General features: G+C 39.7%; 1 protein-coding gene across 2 annotated transcripts; it reads left to right on the top strand.

Moving 5' to 3' along the window:
- On the top strand, window positions 1-26081 carry LOC113068273 (E3 ubiquitin-protein ligase RNF19A-like). Of its 2 annotated transcripts, none has more exons than XM_026240943.1 (10): window positions 1-162; window positions 12825-13653; window positions 16937-17145; window positions 17590-17734; window positions 17906-18068; window positions 19190-19304; window positions 20556-20717; window positions 22047-22260; window positions 23119-23262; window positions 23340-26081. In XM_026240943.1, exons 1-10 carry the CDS (start codon window positions 132-134, stop codon window positions 24043-24045), a joined length of 2718 nt encoding a protein of 905 aa, XP_026096728.1. In that variant the 5' UTR covers window positions 1-131; the 3' UTR covers window positions 24046-26081. The 2 variants fall into 2 exon arrangements, with proteins under 2 accessions (XP_026096728.1, XP_026096729.1); XM_026240944.1 differs by having other exon boundaries at window positions 2-162; window positions 23343-26081.
- The last annotated feature ends 221 nt before the right edge of the window (window positions 26082-26302 follow it).

Genomic DNA, 26302 nt, shown 5'->3' with positions numbered 1-26302 from the left:
AGCAGAGCCAGACCGAGGCCAGTGAGTCAGAGCGGAGGACGGGACACAGGACGGCCCGACTAAACAACTCCCTCAAGTAGCCTTCTTCTGACACTGCATTCGGGGTTTTTCGCCTTTATTTATCACCTGGAATGAAATGCTTTTACGCGGATGACTTGAAAGGTGAGTCGCCGTTGTATTTGGCGAGATATACGGCTAGTTTGACGGTTTGGCTAACGGTCGTGTGTTCGCTTTCCAATTCGCTCACGCTGGCGGACGTGAACGCGAACATTTAAGTTAAGCTTTTATTTCACAAAGACGACTCTCACACTTGTCGTATTACAAAAAATAACGCCTATTAGTTGGGTACGCCCGCTAGCTGGCGTCTAGGGTCGTAAAATCGCTTGAAGGGGCCTGTGTCCGACATTAGATGGACCTACAGTAGACATGTAAGTAGTATCTAGCAAACTAGCATTGTCCGTTTGTTTCTGCTGCTTCAGTTTATATTCACAGCTCCGTGAAGTCCGTTCAAATGTAACCAAGCTTTACCATTGCCATTAAATGTCACTAAACCTTTGATCTGCGTTAAACACACGGATAAGATTCTTTAGGTCCTTTGTTAGTGGCTTGGTGGTTTATTTAGCAACATATTTCACGTCAAATATGACTGGATAGTTAAAGACTAGCGTTACATAATCAATAAGTCGAATTGTAGTCATTGTGTGCTTCGTGTTGAGACTTGTAAACATGTTTCTGTTGCATATTGTGAGTAATGAAATGGTTAACCCTTACGAACTAGTACAGCTCTTTCTGAAAGTGAGGATTCAGATGTTAGTAAATGCGTCATCCAGCCTCACAGTTCAAAGGGTGATTGAGTTTGAGGATTGTCCCCATCTTACCCAAGATAGTTGATTTTAGTAATAGTGAGACTGAGTTAACTCGTTTCTGGGATCTTGACTGGAAACCTCCCACTACTGTTGTCTAAAACTAAGTTTTGGTTAATCTTAGATCTGTGGAATCTGTTGGCTGAGAGATGTTGACCTGTGTCTGGTGTAGATGTTGATTCAGTGTACACTGAGTATCAGTCTTGAGTCGATTTTAGAGATGTGAGATAAAGAAATGGGTGTTGGGTAAGGTGTGTTTTCATCATTCTGCTGGTGGTGAAATAGGGGATCAGCATTTGATGCAAGTTCTGCATGTAAGCAGCATATCTTTAGTGTCTACCAATGTGGTGTGATTTTGATCCGAAACCAAGGGAGGAACAGACCATTTTGAACCCTACAGCACCAGCAGATGACCACAGACATTTGTCATAGTGAATGACATAGTATTTTTGAAAGTGAAAGAAAATAAAAGAAATTGGCACAAAATAGACATTGGTCCTAAATTATTACATATCAAATTATTATAAAAAAAGAATATAAATATATATATATAACAAACAAACAGACAGTGTGCGTTTTTATACATTATTTATTAATAAACATTTGATAAAATACGAATTATGTATTTTACTTTGTTTATGCAAGTATTTATTAAGTTAACCATTTCTGAGAAAAATATAACTTTCATGTATTTGTGTGTGTGTGTGTGTGTGTGTGTGTGTATACACCCACACAAATACATGAAAGTAATAGTTTTCTCAGAAATGGTTAACTTAATAAATACTTGCATAAACAAAAAATAAATGCACTTATTTGTTTATATAAATAATGTCATAAATATACCACTTTAAGTCGGTAAACATTGATAAAATATTACTTGTATATCTTATATGCTATTTATTCATATGTATATGTAAGTTATATTTAAGTTAGTCATTTCTGATATTTTATATATTTTGATATATAAATATCACTTTATACGTTTATGTAAATATTTATTAGAAATATTACCAAATTATGTCAAACATTTTAAGCGAAAAGTCTGCTACTCTTTTATTAGGATGCCTGTCTATGATTGCATTTGAAGCAGTCTTTTATGTAGGACCAGGATTCAGATGTCCTCAATCTGAATATCTGGATGATCTCATTCTGCCACAGGTTATTAGACCAGATTTAGCATATTGGATGACCACAAATGTAGCAGAGGACCTGTTTGAAAAGATTGTGATGAAGTTCTTTGGGGAAAAACAGTGTGACACTGAGATCTGTGTGTATTTATCTTGTTTACAAATTCCCAATGGTCTTGTTCTTGACCTTAATCAAAGTCTTGGGCTTGTTTCTCTCTGCGTAGCTGGAGAACAGTGGGTGCTTTATACTTGAGCTGGAAGTGCCATGAAATCAGGTGGCTTACTAAACGTACACCAAACTGAGCTAACAAGAGTTTGTGTGTTTTGAAAGCCAGACGTGCCCCAGGATGGCAAGGGATGTTGTTGTAGTATTTCTTTAGCCAATGTGTGTTAACACTGCAACACAGGAAAAAGTTTTCAGTGAAATGAAACTCAAATTCTTTTCTGCCTGCCGCAGGTATCTGAGTGTAAAGCATGTCTGGTAATGTAGTTGATGTTCTTTGTGTGTAGAGGTCAGGTCCTCATTAAATGGTCCACAGTGTTTATGCATGCTTTCATCGTAAGTACGTCCCCACAATGCAGTGGTTTCAAAGAACTCCCTGCAGAACCCACTGAAGTAGAGCTGCACAATTCTGGAGAAATTGAGAAGCACGTTTCTTTACTGAAGTTCTGTCAATTTTAATTGCTGCAGAATATGATCGAGTGGATGATTGAATCGAGATTGCGATCTTTTAACAATATACCATGTTGTAGTGTCATAAGTTTACATGTGCTTATGCATAGCTGTTTTCTTTATGTTCTGTGAAATGCCTTTCTGTGCTCTGGCTGCATTGCTGTAAGGGAGTGTTTCCTCTACTGCTGTGGTGGATTTCTTGTGAAACTGTGTTCAGGAAATTCAGGGAGACACATGTTTGGTAAAGGAAGTGTGTACATGGTGTCTATGTAACGCCATTTCTGTGTATTTTAATCTGGTAGGGCTCTATTTTGTGAACTGTAAACGGAAACTGCCCATTGAAAAGAACCAGGAAAATTAATCACATCATGAAAGAGAATAAATGACTGATATTACTGGTTTACTTGTACTGAGTTTTTCCACAAAACATTTGCTTTACGTAATTTTACATGAAAACTGTCATTTCCTAAAAGCTGTAAGATAAATCTGATCCGGACACTTTCACTTTCATAAGAACGCTTTATATCCTGAGATGAAGGAAACATGATGGCAAGTGACGCATTGTTTTGAAAGCCACATGAATGCAGGTGTTTCGATGCGGAGGATTGACTGCTCTATATATTTGTCTCCGTTTATTTGCATCACACTTACCAATGAAGTTTAATTTTAAACTCATGCTTAGAGACATAACGATTAACCATGAGCCAGTTGAAAATCGATAAAAATTTGACTATTCAAATCAGGTAAGCCGTTAAACGAATCACGATACATTTGGTGGAAGTTAGGGATGCTTATTTTAACGAGGTTATCAGTTAACCGACCGTTAAGACAATCAGCTAAACTATTTAAAAAGTCATTTATTTATATTTTTTCAGTAATTTATAAAAATATTTTAAAAGGTTTGCTGCATGGTTAAAATATGCTACGATTTTAAAAATAACTGCGTTGAAAAAATATAGGTTGCCTATAAATCACATTTTATTATTTCATTCAGAGATTAATGCTTATCCGAAAGGTTTACAAACATTATAATAAACACTGTATACATAGCTAGGCTGTTTTAGTTCCCCTCAACCCACAAAAAAAATATTTAACAGTATTTAGAAAAGAACCAGAATTAAAAATATAATAAGCTATTTTGCCAGTGGTACACTGATAATGCTTAATGGCATAAATTTTACTAGTGTGAATTATTATTATTATTTTTCATATGTTTGACTGACTGTATTTTATAATAATAATGAACAGGCTACATTGTCAAGGTAGCAATGCTTAACTGTATGCGTACCTGGAGTTTTCTTAAATCATATTTTTAGGGGGGACAATTCTCAGATGGGGGGCTCCTGTCCCCCTGGGATTTCCACCTATGCTGTGGATTTTTTTATTTTTTATTACATTTTTTTGTTGTTGTCTGTGACCTAATACAATTTTGGTCAACCAAACCTCTTCTGGTCTACTATTAGGGGGCAGCCCTTATGTTTATTTAATTTATTTTCTTTGTACTCCGAGCTATATTTACTTTGCACAGTAAGTTACCCAATTTGAGCAAAAGCCACAAGGGAGTAGTTCACCTGAAAATGTGCTCACCCTCAGGCCTTCTATGATGTAGAGGAGTTTGTTTCTTCATAAGAACAGATTTGGAGAAATGTATCATCATCAGACTGAGAGTCCAAACATCACAATGATCCACAAGACTCACTCTGATGGCACCCATTCACTGCAGAGGATCCACTGGTGAGCAAATGATGTAATGCTGCATTTCTCCAAATCTGTTCCCATGAGGAAACAAGTCATTACATCTTGTATGACCTGAGACTTTTTCTGCTAAAGATTCCATTGCATAAATTAAATGGCTAAAATTAGCCTGTTTGAATACAACCAATTTGTGCGTGTATTGGAAAACATAACATTCTTTTTTTTTTTTTTTTTTTTTTTTTTTATTGTTTAAGGGCATTTTGAGTTTTCAATCATCATATAGAAACCAGCAACAACCACACCTTCCTCTTCTCAACGCAGACATGTGATGCAGTACTAAACAGTCGCTTGCTGTCTGTGTAATGTCACATTGTAATGATTTTTGCATCTTTTTCAGACGGCTTTAAATGTTTTCACATGGCCATTATGTTTGCTGCTTTAGTGCGTGCCTCTGTGATCACGTCACGTCATTGTTTGGTAATTTTATTAGGTTCACCTATTTCGGTTGCTGAACATTCGGTGCATCCCTAATATTTACGCTTGATACAGCTAATAATAAATATTTTTCCTATATATAAAAAAAATAAGAAATCTTGATTTATGTAACTGATTTGAATACATTATGAACAATATTTTGCACTGTTTCATACAGATTACATATTCTGAATATATTTGATTATTCGACTATTAGGGGGACTCCCTAGTTTGGTTATTGCTTCAGTTTGTCTCAGTGGAGAGCAGCTTGCACAATGAAGTGTGACGACATAACCTGCAACATTCATCACAATACTCTTGTATACTTGTTGAAAAAAGTGGCTTGTTGGAAAATCTGTTTGGGGGGGGTGGGGAAAGATGTGCGTTTGCCGTTCAACAATACAGTTTGTCCTGTTCTATATGTAAACACAGGATACTGAGCTATTTCTGTTTTGTGTCTCTTGGCACAAACGCTCCTGTTAGCCAGAGGTCATTTTGATTGGTTAATATTGTATAAGAGCCATTGAACACTACTGGTTTTAGCTCCACCTGTCCTTGTTCAGTCTGCTGTTCTTTCCTGGTTAGATTGGAATAGAGACGGATTATAGCTAACCTGAATAAGCTTTGTATTTTAGCTGCTCAGCTGACAGCAGTTTGAAAGGCGGCTTGGGATTTTGGATTTGGTGGGTCAGGCTTAATATCTGATCAAAGCTTTGTGTGGAATATAAATATCACTGATCAATGCCATACAAGGCAAAATGTGGTGAGTGACCAGGATGTAGCAGGCCTGAGTGAATGAATGTATGTCGTCATGGTGAGGAAGTCTGTCCTCAGTGAAGAATGCTCCCGGAAATTGCTTTAATAAACTCATTACAGAAATCCCAATGCATTCTTTGCACATGCCTGCACACAGGATGCTTGCCAGCCTCTGAGGTGTGTGTGTGTGTGTGTGTGTCCTGAAGCAGCTGGGACAGTGGCAAGCGCTCTCCTGCTGGCATAATCATCAATTGTGCTGATGAAGAAAAGCATATTTGGTCTCTTGGTGTACACACAAACTCAGAGCAGATGAACTCAGCCTCACAAAATTCCTAGCTGCTGACATCATTTCCTCCCAGGCCTCAGCTGACTGGAAAAGGGGGAGGAAGGGAGAAAAATGAGGGGGAAATGAAGGGTGGAATCCGTTTCTACTGTGCTGGCGTGTCTGCCCTGCATGTTGCTTTGACTGCTCTTTCTCAGCCGCTTTGGTTAGAGGGAAACTTCTTAGCTACTTAGCTGATTTACATGGTTCCTTGGAGTCAGACGTTACTGTAGAGGATGTATAAATCTCCCCATGTCTCATTCATGTGAACTGCTTTTAATGAAGCTGGTTGCCGTTTATGTGAGTTAAATGGTTTCCATATGTGTGAAATGGAGTTACAAATTTGAATGGTACATTCAGCAGGAACCCGGTTTTATGGATAACTCCTTTTTTTCCCCACTTGAACTATGCACAGTAGACTTCTTTACCATTTTAGAGTTTTAAAAGCCCCTCTCCATAAACTCTAACAGTTGAATGCATGGAATATTTTTTCAATTAAGTATGTTCTTCATCTTCATCTATATATGTATGCATGTATGTGTATATGTATACTGTAATATTTATTACCTGTTTTATATATTTAATACTTGGTCAGTTTATTGATTTTGTTTGGTTAACTTTGGATACATTTTTTATTTTGATACCGTGCAGTGCACTAATTGAAGATTCGAGAGATGGTTCAAGTCAGTGCTCAGAAACGTGTTTAGAAACATTTTCAAAAAACAATAAGCAGAGTGGACTGCCACAATGCAAAACAATTAGTGCAGGCTTCAACATGGCTGTGTTTACGATTACAGATTTCAACAACAACAAAGAAATCGCATGGGCGATTCTAGCCCGAATCTGTATCTGTATGCATGAGACTGTTTGAATACCGGCAGAATTCACATTTCTGTTGTAAAAAGAGAAACATTGTGCAGAAGTATTATTTGCTGTTATGCGTGTGTGTCTGAAGGTGCAGGTGCTGTGACGCGTGTTCCAAAAAAAACAAAAAAAAACAAAATCTGGACGCGCTCCTAGAGAGGGTCGTTAAAATCAATTTCCTAATTTCGTTTTCGAAACTTCTATTGGTTGCACCAATGAATTTGTGCATTAGATTTTCGAACATAAAGTGACGGTCGACGCGGTCACGGTTTTAGACTAGACTGGAGAAGGAATGGGAAAATATCTGGGCACAGTTTTTCCAGAACTTCGTGCCAAGTTAAAGCGGTGTAGAGCTGTTTTAATGAATGATTTATATTTATTATGGTGCACGAACCCGTATGACTTTGAACAGTGACCGCGAACATTTAGTTTACTGCAGCCGCAGCCATCATTACCAAACGCGAACCGTTGACTCTGACAGTGAATGAGAGCGTATGAGACGAAGCGAACGCACAGGCCATAGTGTGACATCTGTGTAAACATAGATGACTTCACTGGGTTTTTTTAAATTAAGGAAGATAGTCTTTGTTTGTATGTAGGCCTAAGAAATTTATATATTTACAATACTTAAATATAATTAATATTATTGCTTTTGTATTATTTGTTTGAAGAGTAAAAAAAATGGTCGTCGTAATGCAAATTTACAATCAGCAAATCGGTCGGACTAAAAGCAAAAAAAAAAAAAAATTGTCAGTCCTAAATTGTCAGGGTCGGTCGGGTTAAGGCAAACAGGAATATTTTAAAGGATGTCCTTAGTCTTTTCAACTTTAGGGATCTTATCTATTCATGAAAAGCATGTAAAACTCTGAAGAGAAAAGAAAATTGCATTGCACTGAATTTACATCATATGACCCCTTTAACTCCTCCAGTGTTTGCATGAACTCCCCAAGACCCCTTTAGTAAACAGACCCCACACTGGAACATCGCTAGTTTTGACTTTTACTGTAACATTGTGATAAGTTCAAATTCTCTTCATAATGGCGCTCTAACTAACTATTAAAAGCTAATTGTGTATGATGCATTTTATCATACCAATGAGTAATTCGGGTAATCCCATGGAAATATGCCTCACTGGGGTTCTCCGCTCGCTAATATATTCATATTCCTTAAAGAAGTTTTATAATTGAACGTTTCTAAAAAAAAAAAGTACCAGATCTATAAAATAATGAATGTTTACTTTAGTTTCAGCCTTGAGGGAAATCAAACATGGGAAACTGTCCTTGATGAGCTAGAAAAATCTGAGTAATGTTCATATAATGTGTCTAAACAACATACCACACTGGTTAGACAAGGTAGGTGTGTTGTGGGAATGTGTTCAACAGTGTCAGCTGTTTTGCATTGCAGCTCTCAAATCAGATTCATTTGATTGTGAGTGCTTTATTTCTCCTCATCAGCTCGACCAGCAAATGTTGATCAAAATGAGCAAGAGCTGTTTGCACATACCAGTTAGTGTTATCAGGACTAGACTAAACCTAGAGAGCAAAACAGTGACGATGTTATCTACACCTAACTTTTGTGTTGAGATTGGATGAACCCTAAATGAGAGTAATGTCTGTTAATGGTATCTTATTTTTCTTGAGTGTTATCAGCTTGCCGTGGCATTTGTCTCAAGGGCTCATACATGTCCTTGCGTGTGTTTTGACAAGTCACCGGAGTGGTATTGGGTGTATCTAAGGTGCATGCAGGAAGTCAGCATTGAACACAACACACTTTAAAACTTATTTCAGGCCAAATAAGTTTAATTATTCGAAGTGTTCCTGCTCCTCCTTCAGTTGTTTTTCAAGAACATGCTGGAACAATCATCTATCTCAGTTTCCTTGTATTACATAAACGCACACATGGAGATCTTGGCATCTGCTGTTAATAATGATCTCTGAAACTTGCTCAGGTCAATCAGTTGAATGTTGAGTGTTAACGCTATTCCATGCATTGAGTTATTTACACTGTTAAAGAGTTGGTTTCTCATGCTAAACCTTTAAATGAACTCCTTTAGGGTTCTTCTAAGTTTCCACTTCGACTGCAAGAACTTGACTTTTTTTTTTTTCTGTCTTTTCTAAATCTGATAAAACTAAAGACTCTTCAGAGATATGAAGGATGCAATAGTACTCTATAGGTACTCCAGATTAACTTGAGATTGGCAGAAGCTGCGTGTTTATGTCCATTTTATGTCTCACACATCTGCTATGCTTGTAAGAGTGTGTGGAATATTTTTGGAGCAATTGATTCTCTAGGAATGTGCATCACCAATTCCTATCAGACTTTGTCTAAAAAAGTAAAGTATAATTGATCGTAAAGTGGAACTCATTTGGCTATCTGCTTCCTTTAAACTCGTGAGCAAATACCCTAGTGTGTTTTGAATGAAGAGTGTGAAAAACCCCAACTGGAAAGTGTGCGTGTGTGTGTGTGTATTTGCACAAGGAGGTTCAAATATTTCAGGTATGGCTTAGAGGCAGCAGAGAGGCTTGTATCACAAAGAAAGAAACATCTAATGCAAATTGCCAAAGAAGCCCAAGTGTGGAAAACACCTTTTTATTATTTTCAAGAGTCATTAAGTAAAGGCCTGTTATTCCTATGACTTTTCATGTGACAGACTGCAGTGTTTTTGGGAAGCTCTGATGATTCATACTGATGTTTCTTCCTCATTCTGTTGAGACTCACACTTTTTATTGTGCTGCATGTGATAAGTTCACACCTTTTCACATGCAAAAACACTTTCTGTGCTAACTAAAGGATCTCGCTGCACCCACAGTGTGGTATGTTTAACCCACACACATTCATTTTGATCTGAAAGTACTTTTTTTTTTTTTTTTTTTTTTTTTTTTTTTTTTTTGAAACGAGAGCTCTCCCCAGCCTCTTTTGAGAAAGGCCTGCAGGCAGGGTGAGGAAGCACATCTCTGAATGACGAGAAGGATCCTCATTCTCTTGGGTTTCTGACCATCACTGTTTCTGTGGCTTTCACTGGCATGCAGTAGTCGCATCTGAAGTGCCTCGTATGCGCAGCGTTTGTGTGAATTATTAGCCGGAGCCAAGGGCATCTGTAGACTAGCGCAGGTTAATTCTCACACTTTAATAGTATTTCTAGTCCCTAACAGGCCCTATTCCTCGCTTGCCTGTTATTGTGCCATATGCTACCCCTGGTCTATCCTGTTACATTGTCAGTGATATCACATCATGTTTAAAAGTGGTTCTGCAGGATTTTTGTAATTGTTTCATTATTGAGTACTTGCTGTTTTTAGGTTTTCAGCAACTTTTCCACTGAGTCAGTGCTTCTCAAACTCATCTTGGCATTGTTTAACGTTTTCAGACAGCAGGAATCAATTGCAGCTCTTAAACTTGCTGCTCTCTTGAAATTCATGAACCGAACACTGAAAATGTGCAACTGTACATTTCTATACATTGTATTACTATTTCTATCTATGAATTAACAACTTTTACTTTATATAAGATTAGGATTGGGGTTTAATTTAGGTTTAGTAGTTATGCATGATTTATTGTTATTACTACAATACAAATAATAAGTACAAATAACGTGTAACAAGGACACTGTAAAAAAAAAAAAAAAAAAAGTGTTACCCAGAATTTTGTAACACAAGTCCAAAACTTGTTTATAGTTATAAGTACAACAGTTAATGAAAAACCAGTCAGTAATTCCCCTAACCCTTATAAGGTTTCATTTGGGGTTTGAATAAAAGTGGTGATGACTTGCAGTTCAGTGAGTGAGTCAGGTGTTAATTGAGTAACCACTTCCATTTAGTGAAACATTCATTATTAGAGCTGTTCGATATCGAGGACAAATAACATTGATCTGATGCAGTAATCAAATTTAATTTCAAGATTAAACGCTGGAAACAATGTCCATCCAAATATGCGTCTATTTTTATTTCTTGGTAGAAAAAAAAACAACAACCCTCCAAACTAGTCGGTGTAGAACAAATCCTTTACAAAAGTGATGTTCTGTAACATGTTTTATTCAGCATTCAGCAAATAATAGGAAAAATCTGTAATTTACTCATCCTCATGTCGTTACAAATGGTTACAAAACTTTTAGAATTTCTCAAAATATTTTTTCCACAGAAGAAAAAGTAGTTTTTAGTAGGGATGCACCGAAATTTCGGCCACCGAAAATTTTCGGCCGAAAATGGCTTTTTCGGTTTTCGGCCGATAGACTTTTATCACCGAAACAACACGGCCGAAATGTTGTGATGACGCAAACAGAAACCGCGACATGCACGTGCACCTGCATAACGCAGAACACGAGACACTCACTTAACACCAGTGAGAACATTCTCTCTCTTCGTATTCCTTTATTCGCAGAACTAAAGCGTCTCCTAACAAAGAGATTAAGACGGACCACGAAGTAAAAACAAAGAAAAGTACAGTCTTATAGAGTCTGTTAGCACACGTCTCACTGAGATCTTTTCGGATCCTCTGCACTTCATCGCGAATGTGCTTGATCCGCGTTATAAAACCATTGCTTGGATGCGGAAATTAGGCAGCGCGCATGAGAAATGATCCAGGCCGCGCTGGATGCGGAGAACCCGCGTGGAGACGGAGAAGCGCCAAGCGCAGGAGACAGATCAGAGCGCAGAAAAAAAGACTGGTCTCTGCACCAGATGAGTGGCATGCACCATCGTTGTCTGATATGTTCAGTGGAATTCTGCAAGAAAGTGCCTCAAATAATAATAATACTTTGGCTATTTTGTTCTTAGGCTACTACATATATATATATATATATATATATATATATATATATATATATATATATATATACATATACATACACACACACACACACACACACACAACAGCTAGATGGTTAACTGTCTGAAGTCCCCATCCCCAGAAGAGACAACCTCCTTGCCTATACTGGAGAAGTGATGCACTTTCTAGTCCTACAGAGAACAATTTCAAATGCACTTCACCTAAATGCACTTTGTTTTTATGAGAGAACTGTTCATTTTAAAACCTTTCTGCAGGCCAGTAGGCCTGTACATTATTATTAAATATACACATGAGTGGGATACATTTTTAGTTTGAATTTTATTTTATACTGTGCATTGTTGCAATGTGCTTAATAAATATTTGCATCATTTGTAATTATGTATTTTTATGTTTTTTTTTTAAATAAGTTATTAAATTGTAATTATCTTTGAAACTTTAATATTAATTTATGCAATTGCAATGTCTTTATTTTAGTAAAGCTAGTACACGGTCATAGCAATAAATGCAATGGTACTAATAATTGGCATAATTTCTTTCGGTGTTTCGGTTTCGGTTTTCGGCCTTGGTTTTCTCTTTTTCGGTTTTCGGTATCGGCCAAGAATTTTCATTTCGGTGCATCCCTAGTTTTTAGAATTAAATTGTGAGTAGATTATTAATTTTTTACATTTCAGAACACTGCAGGTTTGCCGTAAAATTGCCAAAAGGAAATGCATAGCCCAATTTTTTAACATATATATATATATATATATATATATATATATATATATATGCATTGTTAATTTGAAATTGTCATTTATTTTTTCCATAAACCATTTTTTTACAGTCTAATAGCATTATTTTTATTTTTTTTAAAATTAATTTCTGAACAGTATGGATTGTTAAAGTCTTCTTCTTTTTTATTTTTATTTTTTGCAGAGACACTCCCTAAAAACACCCAGTCACTCTAGAATTATTAATTTCCAACTGGAGCTATTCAAATCATCCAGTGAAAATATCTGTATCTTTTCATATGGCAATATATAGTGCATTGTGTAGGCTTATTGCGCATAAACACTGTTTTTGGTACTACTTTCTAGAACTGTGAATTGATAAAGAAAATAACTTAATTGTTTTTTTAATTGCAAATGATTGCACAAAAGAACTAAAATTATTATAAAAAATCTCTAAATATTGTATAAAACGGTATAAAATGTATTTCAAAATGTGGTAATCAGTTTTCCAGTGTTAGATGTGCTGTCTCACTCAGCCATGTTTCTGTTTCTTCACAGATCAGGTCGAGATCCATCCTGGTGACTCCAAACTGACCCGTGTGTCCCAGCTTGAGCCGCCTGGCTCAGAGAGTTCACCACCATGTCTTAACACCTCACGCTCCCCTCTGAAAACCCTGTCCCCCCTTCCCTCTCTCTCCTCTCCCTCCCCCTCCTCCTCCTCCTCCCCCTCGGTCCTCCCTGTAGGAGCTCCCCAGTCCTCTGGAAACCACAGTGCCTCCTCTGGAGAGATGAGTCTGCAGCAGCAGCAGGGGTCTGAGCGGGACCTTCCCTCCGCCGCCTCATCTGTCAGTCTACCCTCTGTACGAAAGACACCTAAAAAGCGGCGCATCTCACTGCGCTCTCTGTTCCGCCGGCGCTGCGGTGATCCCAAATCCCGTAAGTCACGGGCACTGGCCGCCGGATTGGACGGCATCGCCAGTGTGGAGAGCGTGCACTCGGAAATGTGCCAGCAGCAGGATCACACCTCAGCGCTGTCTGCACCCAGTATGGCCTCCACCTCATCTTCCTCGTCCTCATCCTCAGCCTCCACCTCTGAACTGCTGGAGTGTCCGCTGTGCCTGCTGCGCCACACCAGAGACCGCTTCCCTGACATCATGACATGCCACCACCGCTCCTGTGCCGACTGCCTCCGACAGTATCTGCGCATCGAGATCTCTGAGAGCAGGGTCAACATCAGCTGCCCAGAGTGCTCGGAGCGCTACAACCCCCACGACATCCGCATGATCCTCAACGACCGTGTGCTCATGGAGAAATATGAGGAGTTCATGCTGCGCCGCTGGCTGGTGGCCGACCCGGACTGCCGCTGGTGCCCTGCTCCAGACTGCGGGTAAGGGCACTTTTATTCAAACTTATGAAACCAGTGCTGCTGTATTTGTAGAAAACATGATGCATTATTTTTCCCAAGGATACTTTGTTTAATAGAAAGTTTAAATAAACAGTATTTGTTTGACACACATTTTTTTTATAACGTTATAAATGTCACTTTTTATCAGTTAAATGCATCCTTGTTGAAATAAAAATACCCAAAGCTCTTGAACGGTGGTGTATGTGCAAATGTTGTGTAAAACAGTGTAACAAGCGTGTGTGATAGACTGGCGTCTTATGTTTGTGGAGATCAGTGTGGACTTTAGGAATCGAGAGCACATATTGAATCCATGAGTAGCCGAACCTCTCCGCTCGGATCGCAGGTGGATTTCCCTCACTACATGAGTGAGAGAGAGTGGCGCTCTAGTTTTTTGTCAACATAACTGGATGCTCTCTCTCTCTTTAGATATTACAAATGCACGTATTGCAGTGTGTACAGTGGGCACCGGTCGGCAGAAACATAAATCTGCATGGAGCACGAAACAAAACCTCGTCAGAGCAAGTGTGCAGTGTTTGCTTGCAGTGCGTCTACATTCAAAATCACGAACTTGAGCAGGCAAAAGACGCTGTTGGGAAGAAGACCACAACTCCCATGATTCCACACTCTGTTTATTTTGGATACACACCCTCTAGTGGTGAAAACTTCCCTAAGACTGGTTATATGGTCCAGGGTCACATATGGTTGCATCATGTCACCGGTCCAGCACAATGCTGACATCCTGTAGATGTAAACGGCTGCTCTGGTTTTAACTGCCACAGCTGCTATGACTGCATCGGTGTCTGTTTGCTTATTTGTGGCCTGTTTGTTTTGGTACATCAGTCTTAGGAGTAGGGGTCCTTTTTAGTGAATGTGTGAGCATTTCTAAACCGCATCATTACTCCGGTCTTCAGTGTCACATGATGCTTCAGAAATCATTCAAACATGCTGATCTGCAGCCTTTCAGTGTAGTGAATCGTTATACTGATTAATATTTTTGAAAAAAAAAAAAAAATTAAACAATAGTATATTCATTTGATTTTCCTTACTTCCTTACTTTGATTTATTGCAACATTGCCTTTTTTTTCTTTAAAAGCTTTCTAAACTTACTGTCCCAACATTTTTGAACCGTAGTCTAAAAGTACTTCTTGAAAGTGTTTTGCGAAAGGGATAAATAATTAATTTTAAAGTTGGTTCCAGAGAGTTTTGACTTGTAACTTGATTATAATTGCAGTTATTGGTCAGGGATTCAGCTTTTCCCTTGTTGAATCTTTTTTTGCTTGGCACAGACTCTGAACCAAATATATTTTCCACATCATCAGAAGTTAGCACGAGCCAAAGGCATAGTATGGTGTTGTGATCAGCGCTTTTGGAGACCTGACACTGGTGACACGGTCACTGTGAATGAGTCTTTTATTATCAGGCCAGTGGAGAGCCTGGCAGCAGATCTTGTCATGCTATGCACTCATCTCTGCACAGATCTGCTCCCAGCTGTGAGAGCACAACCTTTTGAGCTGCCCATTTTCTCCTGTCCTTTCTGATTATCATTTGCTCTTGTTTACTAGTCAAAGCAGGACCAGCCAAACTATGAAAAAAAGTTTGACTTATAGTCTGGAAAATACGGTACACTGTATTCAAATAAATACAGCTTTGATGTAACAAAGTGTTGTATGGACACAGACTGTGTGAATAGACTCGTTTCTCTTTTCTGTTAAAGCCATTTTTATTAGAATTAGAGCCATCAGATTTTAGTATAGTGTGTTCATGGTTAATGTGAAGAGCAGTTGCCTTAATTCTGCATTGTTGCAGGACTGACTAAGAATACACTGTCTTGGAAGACATATGCCGTGTTAAAGTCTGTTGAGTGGAAAAGCTTTGTTCCATGTTTTATGTTGTGTGGTGCATGCTGACTTTCTTTGAGCTGTGGAGGTGCAATCTTGTTTGACGTTTGTCCTGGTGCTGTCACTATCCTTATCTTGACATTACTGTATTTGGTTAAGGTTCATTGTAGATCGGATGTCTCTAATGCCTCCAACATTGTGTTTACTCTTACACTCTCAGAGTCATGTAGAAATTTGGGCATCTCCAATAACAAAGGCCATTTGGTTTCTGGAAACCGATGTAGTGGAGGCTTTTCTCAGATGGAAAACAGACCAAGAAAGTTGACCATCTGGTTTGCACCATGGAGTTCGGTTCTTTTATATCAAATTGTATTGTGCAATTATTATGTCAGTCCACATGCAAACTCTTTCATAAGGTTTTGAGATCCTGTTTCTGTGGTTGGAATAACTGACAGATCATGTAGTGCACAATCAGGATCTATTCTCCGTTTCTTGTGTTATTTTATCACATGATAATGAGTGTTAAAGGCTCTTATATAACTCCTCTGTCTAACACGCACATCACTTAGCATAGTGATCCTGTTACTGTCTCTCATACCCCTTTCCAACGAGGCAGTTTGACTGCTGGTTCAGAGCCAGAGCCTAGTTTCAAAGCACTTCTTTTGTCTTTCGACACCCAAAGCACAATTTTTGAAATGGCAGTTTAAACACGATGGATGCGATAAAGCAAAAACAATGGTGGTGTGAGGAGGAAACAAGCTGATTTCTTGCACTCTGCAGAAGTCCAGAGTAAATTAGAGGGATGTAATCTAGACACTTGCACGAACATGTTGGAATCACTGTAGGTTCATTAATAGCAGCGCAACGTCCGCCATTGTTTATGGTGTTTTTGTGTTTGCCACACTAGCGTTGCTGGGAAAGATGAGACGTATTCAGTCACATACGACCTGGCTCTGTGGTGGCTCTGTAGACCGTGGAAAGGAAACTTGGTTCTTAGAAGGCTTGCAAGTCACACCAACGCCGACCAGCAATAGCACTCGCTCTGAACATGCACCTGGTTCATACTGATGGAAAAGGGCTATCAGATCTGTCCATTTTCCCCTTGTGACTTTCCAACAGCCATTAGCTCTCCAGACAAGCACAACGTCCAGCTCCATTCAATAGGATTGGCTGGTGTAATTGATGATGCCATCAATTCAGATTAGCAGGGCTATTAATTTAGATCGACCTTCATCGACTTGTGTTGTTAACAGATAGCTGCAGCTGTTTTGGGTAATGTGGTTAGTGCTCATACTCTCGTTTGGAGATTTGAACAAACATGAAGTATTGGCAAACCGTTAGTTTACTGTAGGAATGCTAATAGAGATGTTCTTGCTTGATGACACATGTGAGCTAATCAGAAAGTGTTTGTCTGTTTGATTTGACAGTTATGCAGTCATTGCCTTCGGCTGTGCCAGCTGTCCAAAGATCACGTGTGGTCGTGAGGGCTGTGGGACTGAGTTCTGTTACCACTGTAAGCAGCTGTGGCACCCAAATCAGACGTGTGACGCGGCCCGACAGCAGAGAGCTCAGAGTCTGCGGCTGAGACCCTTCAGATCCTCATCCCTCAGCTACAGCCAGGAGAGCGGCGCTGCTGGTGAGACCATTAAACACAGACACATACTTCAAATCCACTGGATCTGTCAACTAGTAGTGTTCTCACTCTGGGGTTTTTGGTGCAGACTTGACATCAGAGTTTGGTTCATTTTATTTTTGCAATATCTGTCAGATGTGGGCCTAACCAAAGGCCAAGATATTTTGTAATGTGTGTGGTGTGTGTGTATATATAGCTGTGTTAAGTCAGTATTTAAGTTAGAAATACTACAGTAATCAAATGTAACAAGCATACACTGATTTTTATTAAAGCTACTAAAATGATTTGTTGAGGAGTAAGTGATTTTCTCCTTTTCTCTTGTTGTTTGTATCTAATCTAATGACGCATTGTGGTTTGTACCAAATCTTTAAACCTAGCATGAAAACGTCCTAAATCTTGTTAATGTCATCAAGCAGTGGTTTTAACTGCCGTGTCTGTCTCTTTAAGCCGATGACATAAAGCCATGTCCCCGCTGTGCGGCCTACATCATCAAGATGAACGATGGGAGCTGTAATCACATGACCTGCGCTGTGTGCGGCTGCGAGTTCTGCTGGCTGTGTATGAAGGAGATCTCTGACCTGCACTACTTGAGGTCAGTGTCCTGCACAACACTGCAGTGTTCACAATGTAGGGCCATCATTCAGACATCAGAGTTTGATGGCAGTGTTGACTGGAAGTGACAACTGATGAAAGTTACAGTCGTCAGAATTCTCTTCGTGCTAAAAAGTAACGTTTCTGTTTATTTTCTCTGTTCCTGCCGCAGTCCTTCAGGATGCACGTTCTGGGGTAAGAAGCCTTGGAGCAGGAAGAAGAAAATCCTGTGGCAGTTGGGCACTCTTGTGGGCGCTCCGGTTGGCATTGCACTGATTGCTGGCATTGCTATACCTGCAATGATCATTGGGATTCCTGTGTATGTGGGCAGAAAGGTGGGTGGCTAATCCAAACACTCAGGCTTTGAATGTTGAGACTCAAGGGTGGGGTTTTAATTAGTTTGTTTTTAAACTGATTGTAAGGTCAAAAATAGGATTCATTTCCTCAGATAAGTCATATTTGGTAAATCTACACCAGGTCCATTGTAATGAGCAATGTTACAGTGTACACACCAAGCTATGTTGCAGTAATATATTTTATCTTGATATATTGTGCTTTAAATCTGATTGGACTATTCAAACTGAAACTCCTTTTCATCTATTTTTATTAATATGAATACTATGAATTATATTTGCATGTTGTCTTATTTTTTGCCTGTGTGTACAAAGTAGTTTAATAATGTTCATGCATGCTAATGATCCTGATAATAGTGGCTAATCTTTAGTCATCAGTAATCATTAGAAAGCCATGACAGTACTGCATTATCAACCTTAACCTGGATTGAACTCATTGGCACGTAGCCTAGGCTAAATTGCTGAAAAATAGACATTAGTTCATTTATTATTTTTTAGTTTAGCAGCATTTCATGTGACGGCTTCTTTTGTGAACCAGTTTCTCCAAATGCCTTTGTCATGACTACAAGATAATAAGGGCCTTTGTTTTATCTGACTAGAAGAACACCGCTTATTATACACACTTTTAGAAACTGGTGCCAGCATCTTGAAATCAGTTTGATGAGTGCTATTCTTACATCGGTATTAATAGATATAAAGATGTATATGTCCAGCAAATAACAGACATTGCAGTATAATTTGTGTACTGCATTTAAGGATTTGGTTTTGCATGAGTTAATGTGCAGCCTGTCTCAGAACCAGAACTGGGTCACTTGTACAATGATTATTAACATTACAGATATGTGCTTTTCATTATGAAGGGATTTCCATAACGGTCTGTTTATCTGACCTGAATCCTAACTGAACACTGCATTATGAAATATGACAACCTACAGGTCTTATTGCTCTCTTATCAGCCTTGTTTACTCTGGAAGAGACTCTTGTTAGATCATCGAGTGGAAAATGATGCTAGCATTGAGTAACCAATGCATGATTTAATCAAGAGTAATGAGCAGAGGGATATGCGTTTACTCACTCTCAGTCTCTGAATCCATCTGCTTCAGATTCATAATCGTTATGAGGGGAAGGACACCTCCAAGCACAAGAGGAACCTGGTCATAGCTGGCGGGGTGACGCTGTCTGTGATCGTGTCTCCAGTGGTTGCTGCCGTCACTGTCGGTAAGCAGACTTCTTTCTTTTTTCTGTCTGATTCACTTCATGATTTGAATTGTACGATTATGAAAGGAATAATTAATTTGTTTCTAAACCCATAAGCCTGTATTAAAAGTTGGCAATAAATTCAGCCCCAACCTCTTAAAGGGATACTCCACTCCAGAATGAAAAGTTTGTCATTAATCACTTACCCCCATGTTGTTCCAAACATATAAAAGCAATTTAAGATATTTTGATAAGAACTGGGAGGCTTGTGACCGTCCCATAGACTGCCAAGTAAATCAGTGGTTCAGCCATAACGTTATGAAGCAATACTTTTTGTACACTTTAGAAAACAAAAATAACTACTTTATTTACAAATTTGTCTCTTTTAATGGTGATGTGAAGTGACAGGACACAAATTGTTAGTCATTATTATTGTTTTATTGACTGTGATTTCATTTTAAATATTTGCATGCTGCATTTTAATTGCAGCATCCAAATATTTATAGTTTGCTTAACACTGCACAGACAAACCCTAAAATTCAGCTTTTCTAAAAATGTAATAAAGACCGTTTAATCAAGATCCATAGCTTTAATAACTACAGCGGTATAGTAGTGTCCACACCAATGCACAATAACCTGGACATTGTGGAATCAAACAAGCAGACGCTGCTCCTAAAGAAGCACTTCCACACATTTTGAAGTGTTTCATAAAACCCTCAGATCTTAAAAGTCCTATAGTATCTAACATCCTCAACAGGCAGAATTACTGGGATCAGTGGAACGACAAACTGTATGAAGTCCCATCATTAGTTTCCAGTCCAGTAAGAGTCCAGGAACCCTGAATATTTACTGGATTAATCAAACTGTTTAAGAAATTATATTACTCTGCAAACGCTGTCAGAGAAACTCTGAATCTGTTTGACTTTTTAATCTATAGGTTTTGAAATCAATCTTTTACACTATTTCAACTTGTTACTAACCATGAAAATAGCAAAGGGTGCTGACATCGTGTTAAAACACCAACCAACCACCCAATGCACAATCATGATCTGTTTGTAATAAACACAAGCTGCAGTTTTGTCATCTGCCATTTAAATTAAGTGTTTGGCTGGTTTTTATCGGTCATCATTTGAAAAATTGTGCTTTCAACAATATCGTCCCTTTTTTGTGAATGTCACAGTGGCCTTCTCTATTCTCATTGAATTAAAAAAAGAAAACCAATCGATACCGAACCCTAGTTTTGTGTAAGCATTATATTGTGTGTCTGTGCAGGTATTGGAGTGCCCATCATGTTGGCGTACGTCTATGGTGTGGTGCCCATCTCTCTGTGCCGCAGCGGTGGTTGTGGTGTGTCTGCGGGGAATGGTAAAGGTGTCCGTATCGAGTTTGATGACGAGAACGACATGAACGCGGGCACCGGAGCTGCTGTGACTGGTGAGTGACCCTCACTGAACGCAAACACATGTCTATTCACAACACCTTTATAATGCTCAATGTCACACACTGAGAAGCAGACAGTGTTTAAAAGCATTCAGAATCTGTTCTTCTCAGTCTCTTTCTCTCATTTACAGTCTCTGTTTTGTGTCTCTGCCTCAAGAGCTGTCGAACATATTTCACACTTTCTCTCCTCCTCGCTCATGTTTAATGCAGATGTGTGAAGTGTGTTGTAGTTTAAAGCAGAGTGTGCTCGAATGTGTTAGATTCACTGAAGGGGAGCCATGTCTAGAGACTTTGAGTTTACCCTTCTCCTGACACAACTCCTGAAACTCCAGGATCAATTAATTCCTGGGAAGCTCATGTAACTCTGGTATATGTAGCTTTTGTCCTGGTGTGCAGTGTGATCTAGAGCCAAAAGGTTTAGACAAACATTTGTGCTATATGTAAGAAACCAGGTTTCTCAAATTCTGCTTCATCCTTCCCATTTTTCTGGAGTGTTTTAATGGTTTAAAAAGATGCGTCATCAGTTGAGTTCATTTAAAACTCATAAAAAATGCTGAAGCACATAGATATATCTATCTATCTATCTAAAGACTTATACGCTCTCTGTCTATATTATGAACATTCTTAAAACAATTGAAAAATATTATAAGTTAAATTCCTATTAGTAATCCCACATTGCCATAGCCTATGCTTCTCTATTCACACAACAGTGATTGAGTTGGTGCATTTATTCAGCGATCACAATCACAAACAATACAGTCGAGATCTCATGAGCGAACACAGACCGGCTGAACCACACTTTCATTAGATCGCTAAACTCCAGCTTGTTTTTCAGATCATCTGTGGCGGTGCTTCCACAATGAAGAGCGAGCGTTTGCATGTGCATGGTTGCCAGATTGCTTAAAATAATCAAAACACCAGGAAGAAAAATGTATCTCTGATTCAGGGATTTGAACTCTTGTTATCTGGCAACTGCTCTCATGAGCGATCACGAAGTAGAGGAGTGTAGAGCAGTCCCCAATAACATGTTCCCTTTTTATGACGCTTGGCGCGTTCCTTTTGGGAAAGTATGCTTAAATTTGAAATATTCTATATTCATGATATTTTTAATATTTAATATATCGCCCAGCCCGACAGCAATGATCTGCATTTTTTGCATCACAGGAATCATGGTAAATCTAATCAGGCTTGTAAGGCAAATTTCAAATACCAAGCACTGGGACCGTCCTACTGATTGTTTATTTATTTTATATTTTCCCCAGAATGTTTCACACTTTTATGAACTGCTGTAATGACCCCTTTCTATCTGCTCTCTTCTATCAGACACCACTTCGGTGGCAGAGACCAGGCATAACCCCAGCATCGGCGAGGGCAGTGTTGGGGGTCTGACGGGCAGCCTGAGTGCCAGCGGGAGCCACATGGAGCGTATTGGAGCAATGAGAGACAACCTGAGTGAGAACGCCAGCACTATGGCCCTCGCCGGGGCCAGCATCACTGGCAGCTTGTCAGGAAGTGCCATGGTCAACTGCTTTAACAGGTCAGTGACTGTGTCTGCTTGCTATGTGTGCATTTGTTGCCCGCAAATGACCTTTAAGGGACATGTATTTTGAAATCCAAGTATGATGTACAATGTAGGGCATTCTCTTAAACACCACCACAATCCAAAAAGACATTTCAGTTTAAACAAACAGACTGACATGAACATTCGCACACTATCCAGGCCAATGTTTCTAGAGCCCCCAACTCTGCACATGTTGAGTGTCTCTCATACGTCCTTTTCAGGTCTAGGACTCTACTAATGAGCTGATGATCTGAATCAGGTGTGTCTGATTAAAGAGACATGCAAAAAGTAAAGGAGCAGGGCTGAGAAACACTGGTCAAGGGAACAGTTTTAATGTCTTTTCCATTGCACTGCAAGAAAACTAGGCAGCCAGTAAGATTGATGCTTCTGGTCTCATGCCCAGAACCTCTGCTGTTAAATAAAACCTCGACTTGGTGGCACTCATGAACACGGTGTATAGCCAGGCCACAGTGAAATGCAGAGGAAGATGGAAGATCCTTCACATGGACAGACCGTCACACATATTTTATACAGTTTATGCATAAAGGATGATCTAACATCTGGATTTCCAGAAGTTTGTGAGATTTGTGACATTTTCACAGATGAGACTCAAACCAAGTCCCAGACTCAAATACATGTCTGAGCTGTTTAAACTGAAAGAAACGCTCACTGACGTATCTTTAAATATGGAGATGTCCTTTGATTTGTCTAAGGTACAATTATTAGATCAACACCACAGTGAATGCTGGAATCTCACCAGCGGTTTGAAAGCACGTGAATGTGGTTTGACTTCCTTTGCCGTCTGCCGTTTCACACTCTGTTTGTGTCTCTCAGGTTGGAGGTTCAAGCTGATGTTCAAAAGGAGCGCTGCAGTCTGAGCGGGGAGTCCGGCACCGTCAGTCTGGGGACAATCAGTGACAACGCTAGCACCAAAGCCATGGCTGGGTCCATTCTCAACGCCTACCTGCCTCTGGACAGGTGTGTGCTCATACAAGCCAAAGAATGTGAGGTGAGGTGAGCTTGAGCGCTCATTAACAGCTGACGTTGTTGTGCAGCAGGGACGGGAACAGTATGGAGGTGCAGGTGGATGTGGAGTCCAAGCGAGGGAAGCTCAGGCACTACAGCGGCAGCAGCAGTATGGACGACGGCAGCAGCGGAGGACACGGGGCTGGTGTTTGCCCCTCCGGGTGTCCCCACGAGGACAAGTGCGTCACCTCTCGCTGGGCCAAGGAGCCGTCCTCCACCTCCTCCTCTTCATCTGGCAAGAAGAGCAAAGGCAAGCTGCGCAAAAAGAGCGGCGGAACCAAGATCAACGAGGCGCGTGAAGACATGGACGCCCAGCTGCTGGAGCGGCGCAGCACCAACTCCAGCGAGTTAGACTCGCCCTCTCTGAGCGGCAGCCTGCCGTCTGTGGCCGACTCTCACTCCAGCCACTTCTCAGAGTTCAGCTGCTCCGACCTGGACGCCTGCAGACCGCCCTGCTACGAGTCTCACGTCCGACATCCCAACACGGGCGGAGCGGTCAGCCCGCTTCCAGAGGTGGAGAACGACCGGCTGGAGAACTGTCCCCTCCCTCAAGCAGCGGTCGCCCCTCTAACCCCTGACGGGGCGGCAGAGCGCCCGCTATGCTACATTGCAGAGGAGAATGTGAGTTTAATACGCGCGGCTGACGCGGGCCAGAGCTCGCCTAAAGAACACAATAACAACCTTCCTCAGCCGACTAGCCCTGTGCATAACGCCTGCGTTCAGACAGAGATCTGACCAGACCAGCCAACCTTTATTACCAAGGATTGCACACTCAACTGAAGATTTTAAAGCTTGTTTCATGGAGGTTTAATGTCCTGTGCGGTCGATGATTTGAATGTTGGAGGAGGAGCGCCACTATTTACACTGGTCAAGGGCAGGATGTGCCTTTGAGCTTTCAGAAAGCTCGCAGTGACCGTTTGATCGGTCACCGTCGGTCAGTGCTTACAGTTAGACCGAAGCTCGGATAAGATTCAGAAAGGCAACAGATGAATGTAAGGCAGGAAGTGATGCACAGATACTGACACAGATGATGAGGATGATGATGATGATGTAGCTGTCAATCACACAGGCCTGTGTTTCATTGTTCAGGGTCGCTGCCATCAAGAGCCTAACTAATGAGGATAAACCCCCCAAAAAAACATGTCCAGCTCATTTTTCACCCCAAAATTAGAAGGAAAGAAGAGACGTATCATTCCTTGCATACTGGAAATGAAGTCTCTGTTTAGGACTAATTTGATTTGTGACCGTTTCATGTTAATTAAAGGGATATTCACCCAAAAATTAACATTCTGTCATAATTTACCCCCATGCAGTTTCAAACCTGTATTTCTTTCTTCTGTTGAACATATAAGAAGATATTTTCATTTCAAGTCAATTATACTGACTCGTATAGGTTTGACTAAATGACAGAATTTTTATTTTTGGGTGAATAATCCTTTTAAGAACATTTCCCCCCCTTTCTCTTTATTGTAATGTAATACATCAGTTTTTTTTCTTTGTAATTGCTGATTATTCTTATTAGACTCTTTATACTATAAAACAGTATTTTATTTCTGTATTTCTATAAATAAATCTGACAGTACAACAAATTCTACTGAGATTTAAATGTACATAATTTTTGCAATACAATAAAATATATTTTTCCTCCCATTACAGTTGTGGGAATTGGGAGGGGAAATGTGCTTAATTTTTAATGAAAATGTCTCGGGCTGAAATATGACCATGACGTGTTTTTGACAGATACCATGTGACTGACCTGTGTTTCCAGGCACCTTCACTACACACACACACACACACGCTCTCAGTTAGCCACCATTTAGCTTTAGTTGGAGGAGTCTGCAACCATTCAAAGGCACCGAGGAAGTCTGGAGGGATCCCGTCAAGATGAGCCCACGAGGGACCAGGCCCTTTCACAGCAGTGATTCTCCTACATGATCGTTTCATTTCTCTCTTGTAGAGTCACTGCTTATTTAGCATTTTTGGGAAAGCAGGATGTGTCCAAGCCCTGTGTGGTGTGTACTGCCTGAGAGAAGAGCTGGATGAAGCCGTGTTGAGCCCCCTGCTGGTAGGACGGGACGGGTTTGAAAGGAGGAAGAGAGTCTGGCAGTGTTAAAAAGTCCACTGACAATTCTCAATGGCTTTTATTGATGCAATGGTTTATATTTATGAATCAGAAATATTTGCACCCTGTAAAAAAAAAAAAAAAAAGTCAAACTACTTTCATTGTAAAGGCTATGATGGTAATCACATTCAGGTTGTTTCAACCAATTAAGTGTTTTTTTTTTTTTTTTTTCTCATTTATGTATCTGTATCGACTCATGGTGCCTTTTGGATCATATAAAAATGTTTTGTGTCTTATGAATTCAAATGTATTGGATGAGGCTGCATTGAATGTTAGCGAGGCGGCGTAGCATTGTCTCCGCCTACCAAAGACAGCACTCAGCTCACGGACGCTGACTCCTGCACACTTCACACACTCACAGTTTACAGACGTGTGTTTGCACTCTTCATCTGCTTCATCTCGCGCTGCTCCGGAGTCTCTCCGACTGATCCAATGCCACAAGCTGCTTTGATTTTTGTTCCTTCTATTTCTTTAGGGGTTTTTTCTCTCTCTCTTATGTTTTGAGCCTGCCCATATCTGTATGAATATTACTTCAGAGGCTAGGGCTGATGGATTTCTAACTTGTTCAAAACAGCTTACTATTTGTATATTTGCGTTATAAAATGCGTGTAAATGCATATCGAAATGAAAATAAAAACATGAATCCAGATGTGTTGTGTCTGTGTGTTTGTGCATATATAGTGGCTGTCACAAATCTCCTACATTTCATTAATGAACTACAAATCTTACAAAAAAGTTTGTGTGTGCATATATATATATAGCTTTCTGAAGGTTCATGCAACACTGAAAACGAGTAATGATGCTGAAAATGCAACTTTGATCACATGGAAATATTATTTATTATTCTATTTAATAAATACCAATAAAAAA

This window comes from Carassius auratus, linkage group LG44F, assembly GCF_003368295.1.
Source record: "Carassius auratus strain Wakin linkage group LG44F, ASM336829v1, whole genome shotgun sequence".
Lineage (NCBI taxonomy): Eukaryota > Metazoa > Chordata > Actinopteri > Cypriniformes > Cyprinidae > Carassius > Carassius auratus.
The sequence above is the reverse complement of the archived record's forward strand: the minus strand, read 5'-3'. Positions and strand labels throughout refer to the sequence as shown.

What these genes read in the sequence shown, in the direction of transcription:
- LOC113068273 (XM_026240943.1), top strand. Translation starts at nt 132, where the DNA reads ATGAAATGCTTTTACGCGGATGACTTGAAAG. An exon ending in TTACGCGGATGACTTGAAAG is followed by an intron (nt 163 to 12,824) that starts GTGAGTCGCCGT and finishes GTTTCTTCACAG; the next exon opens with ATCAGGTCGAGATCCATCCT. An exon ending in GCCTACCTGCCTCTGGACAG is followed by an intron (nt 23,263 to 23,339) that starts GTGTGTGCTCAT and finishes GTTGTTGTGCAG; the next exon opens with CAGGGACGGGAACAGTATGG.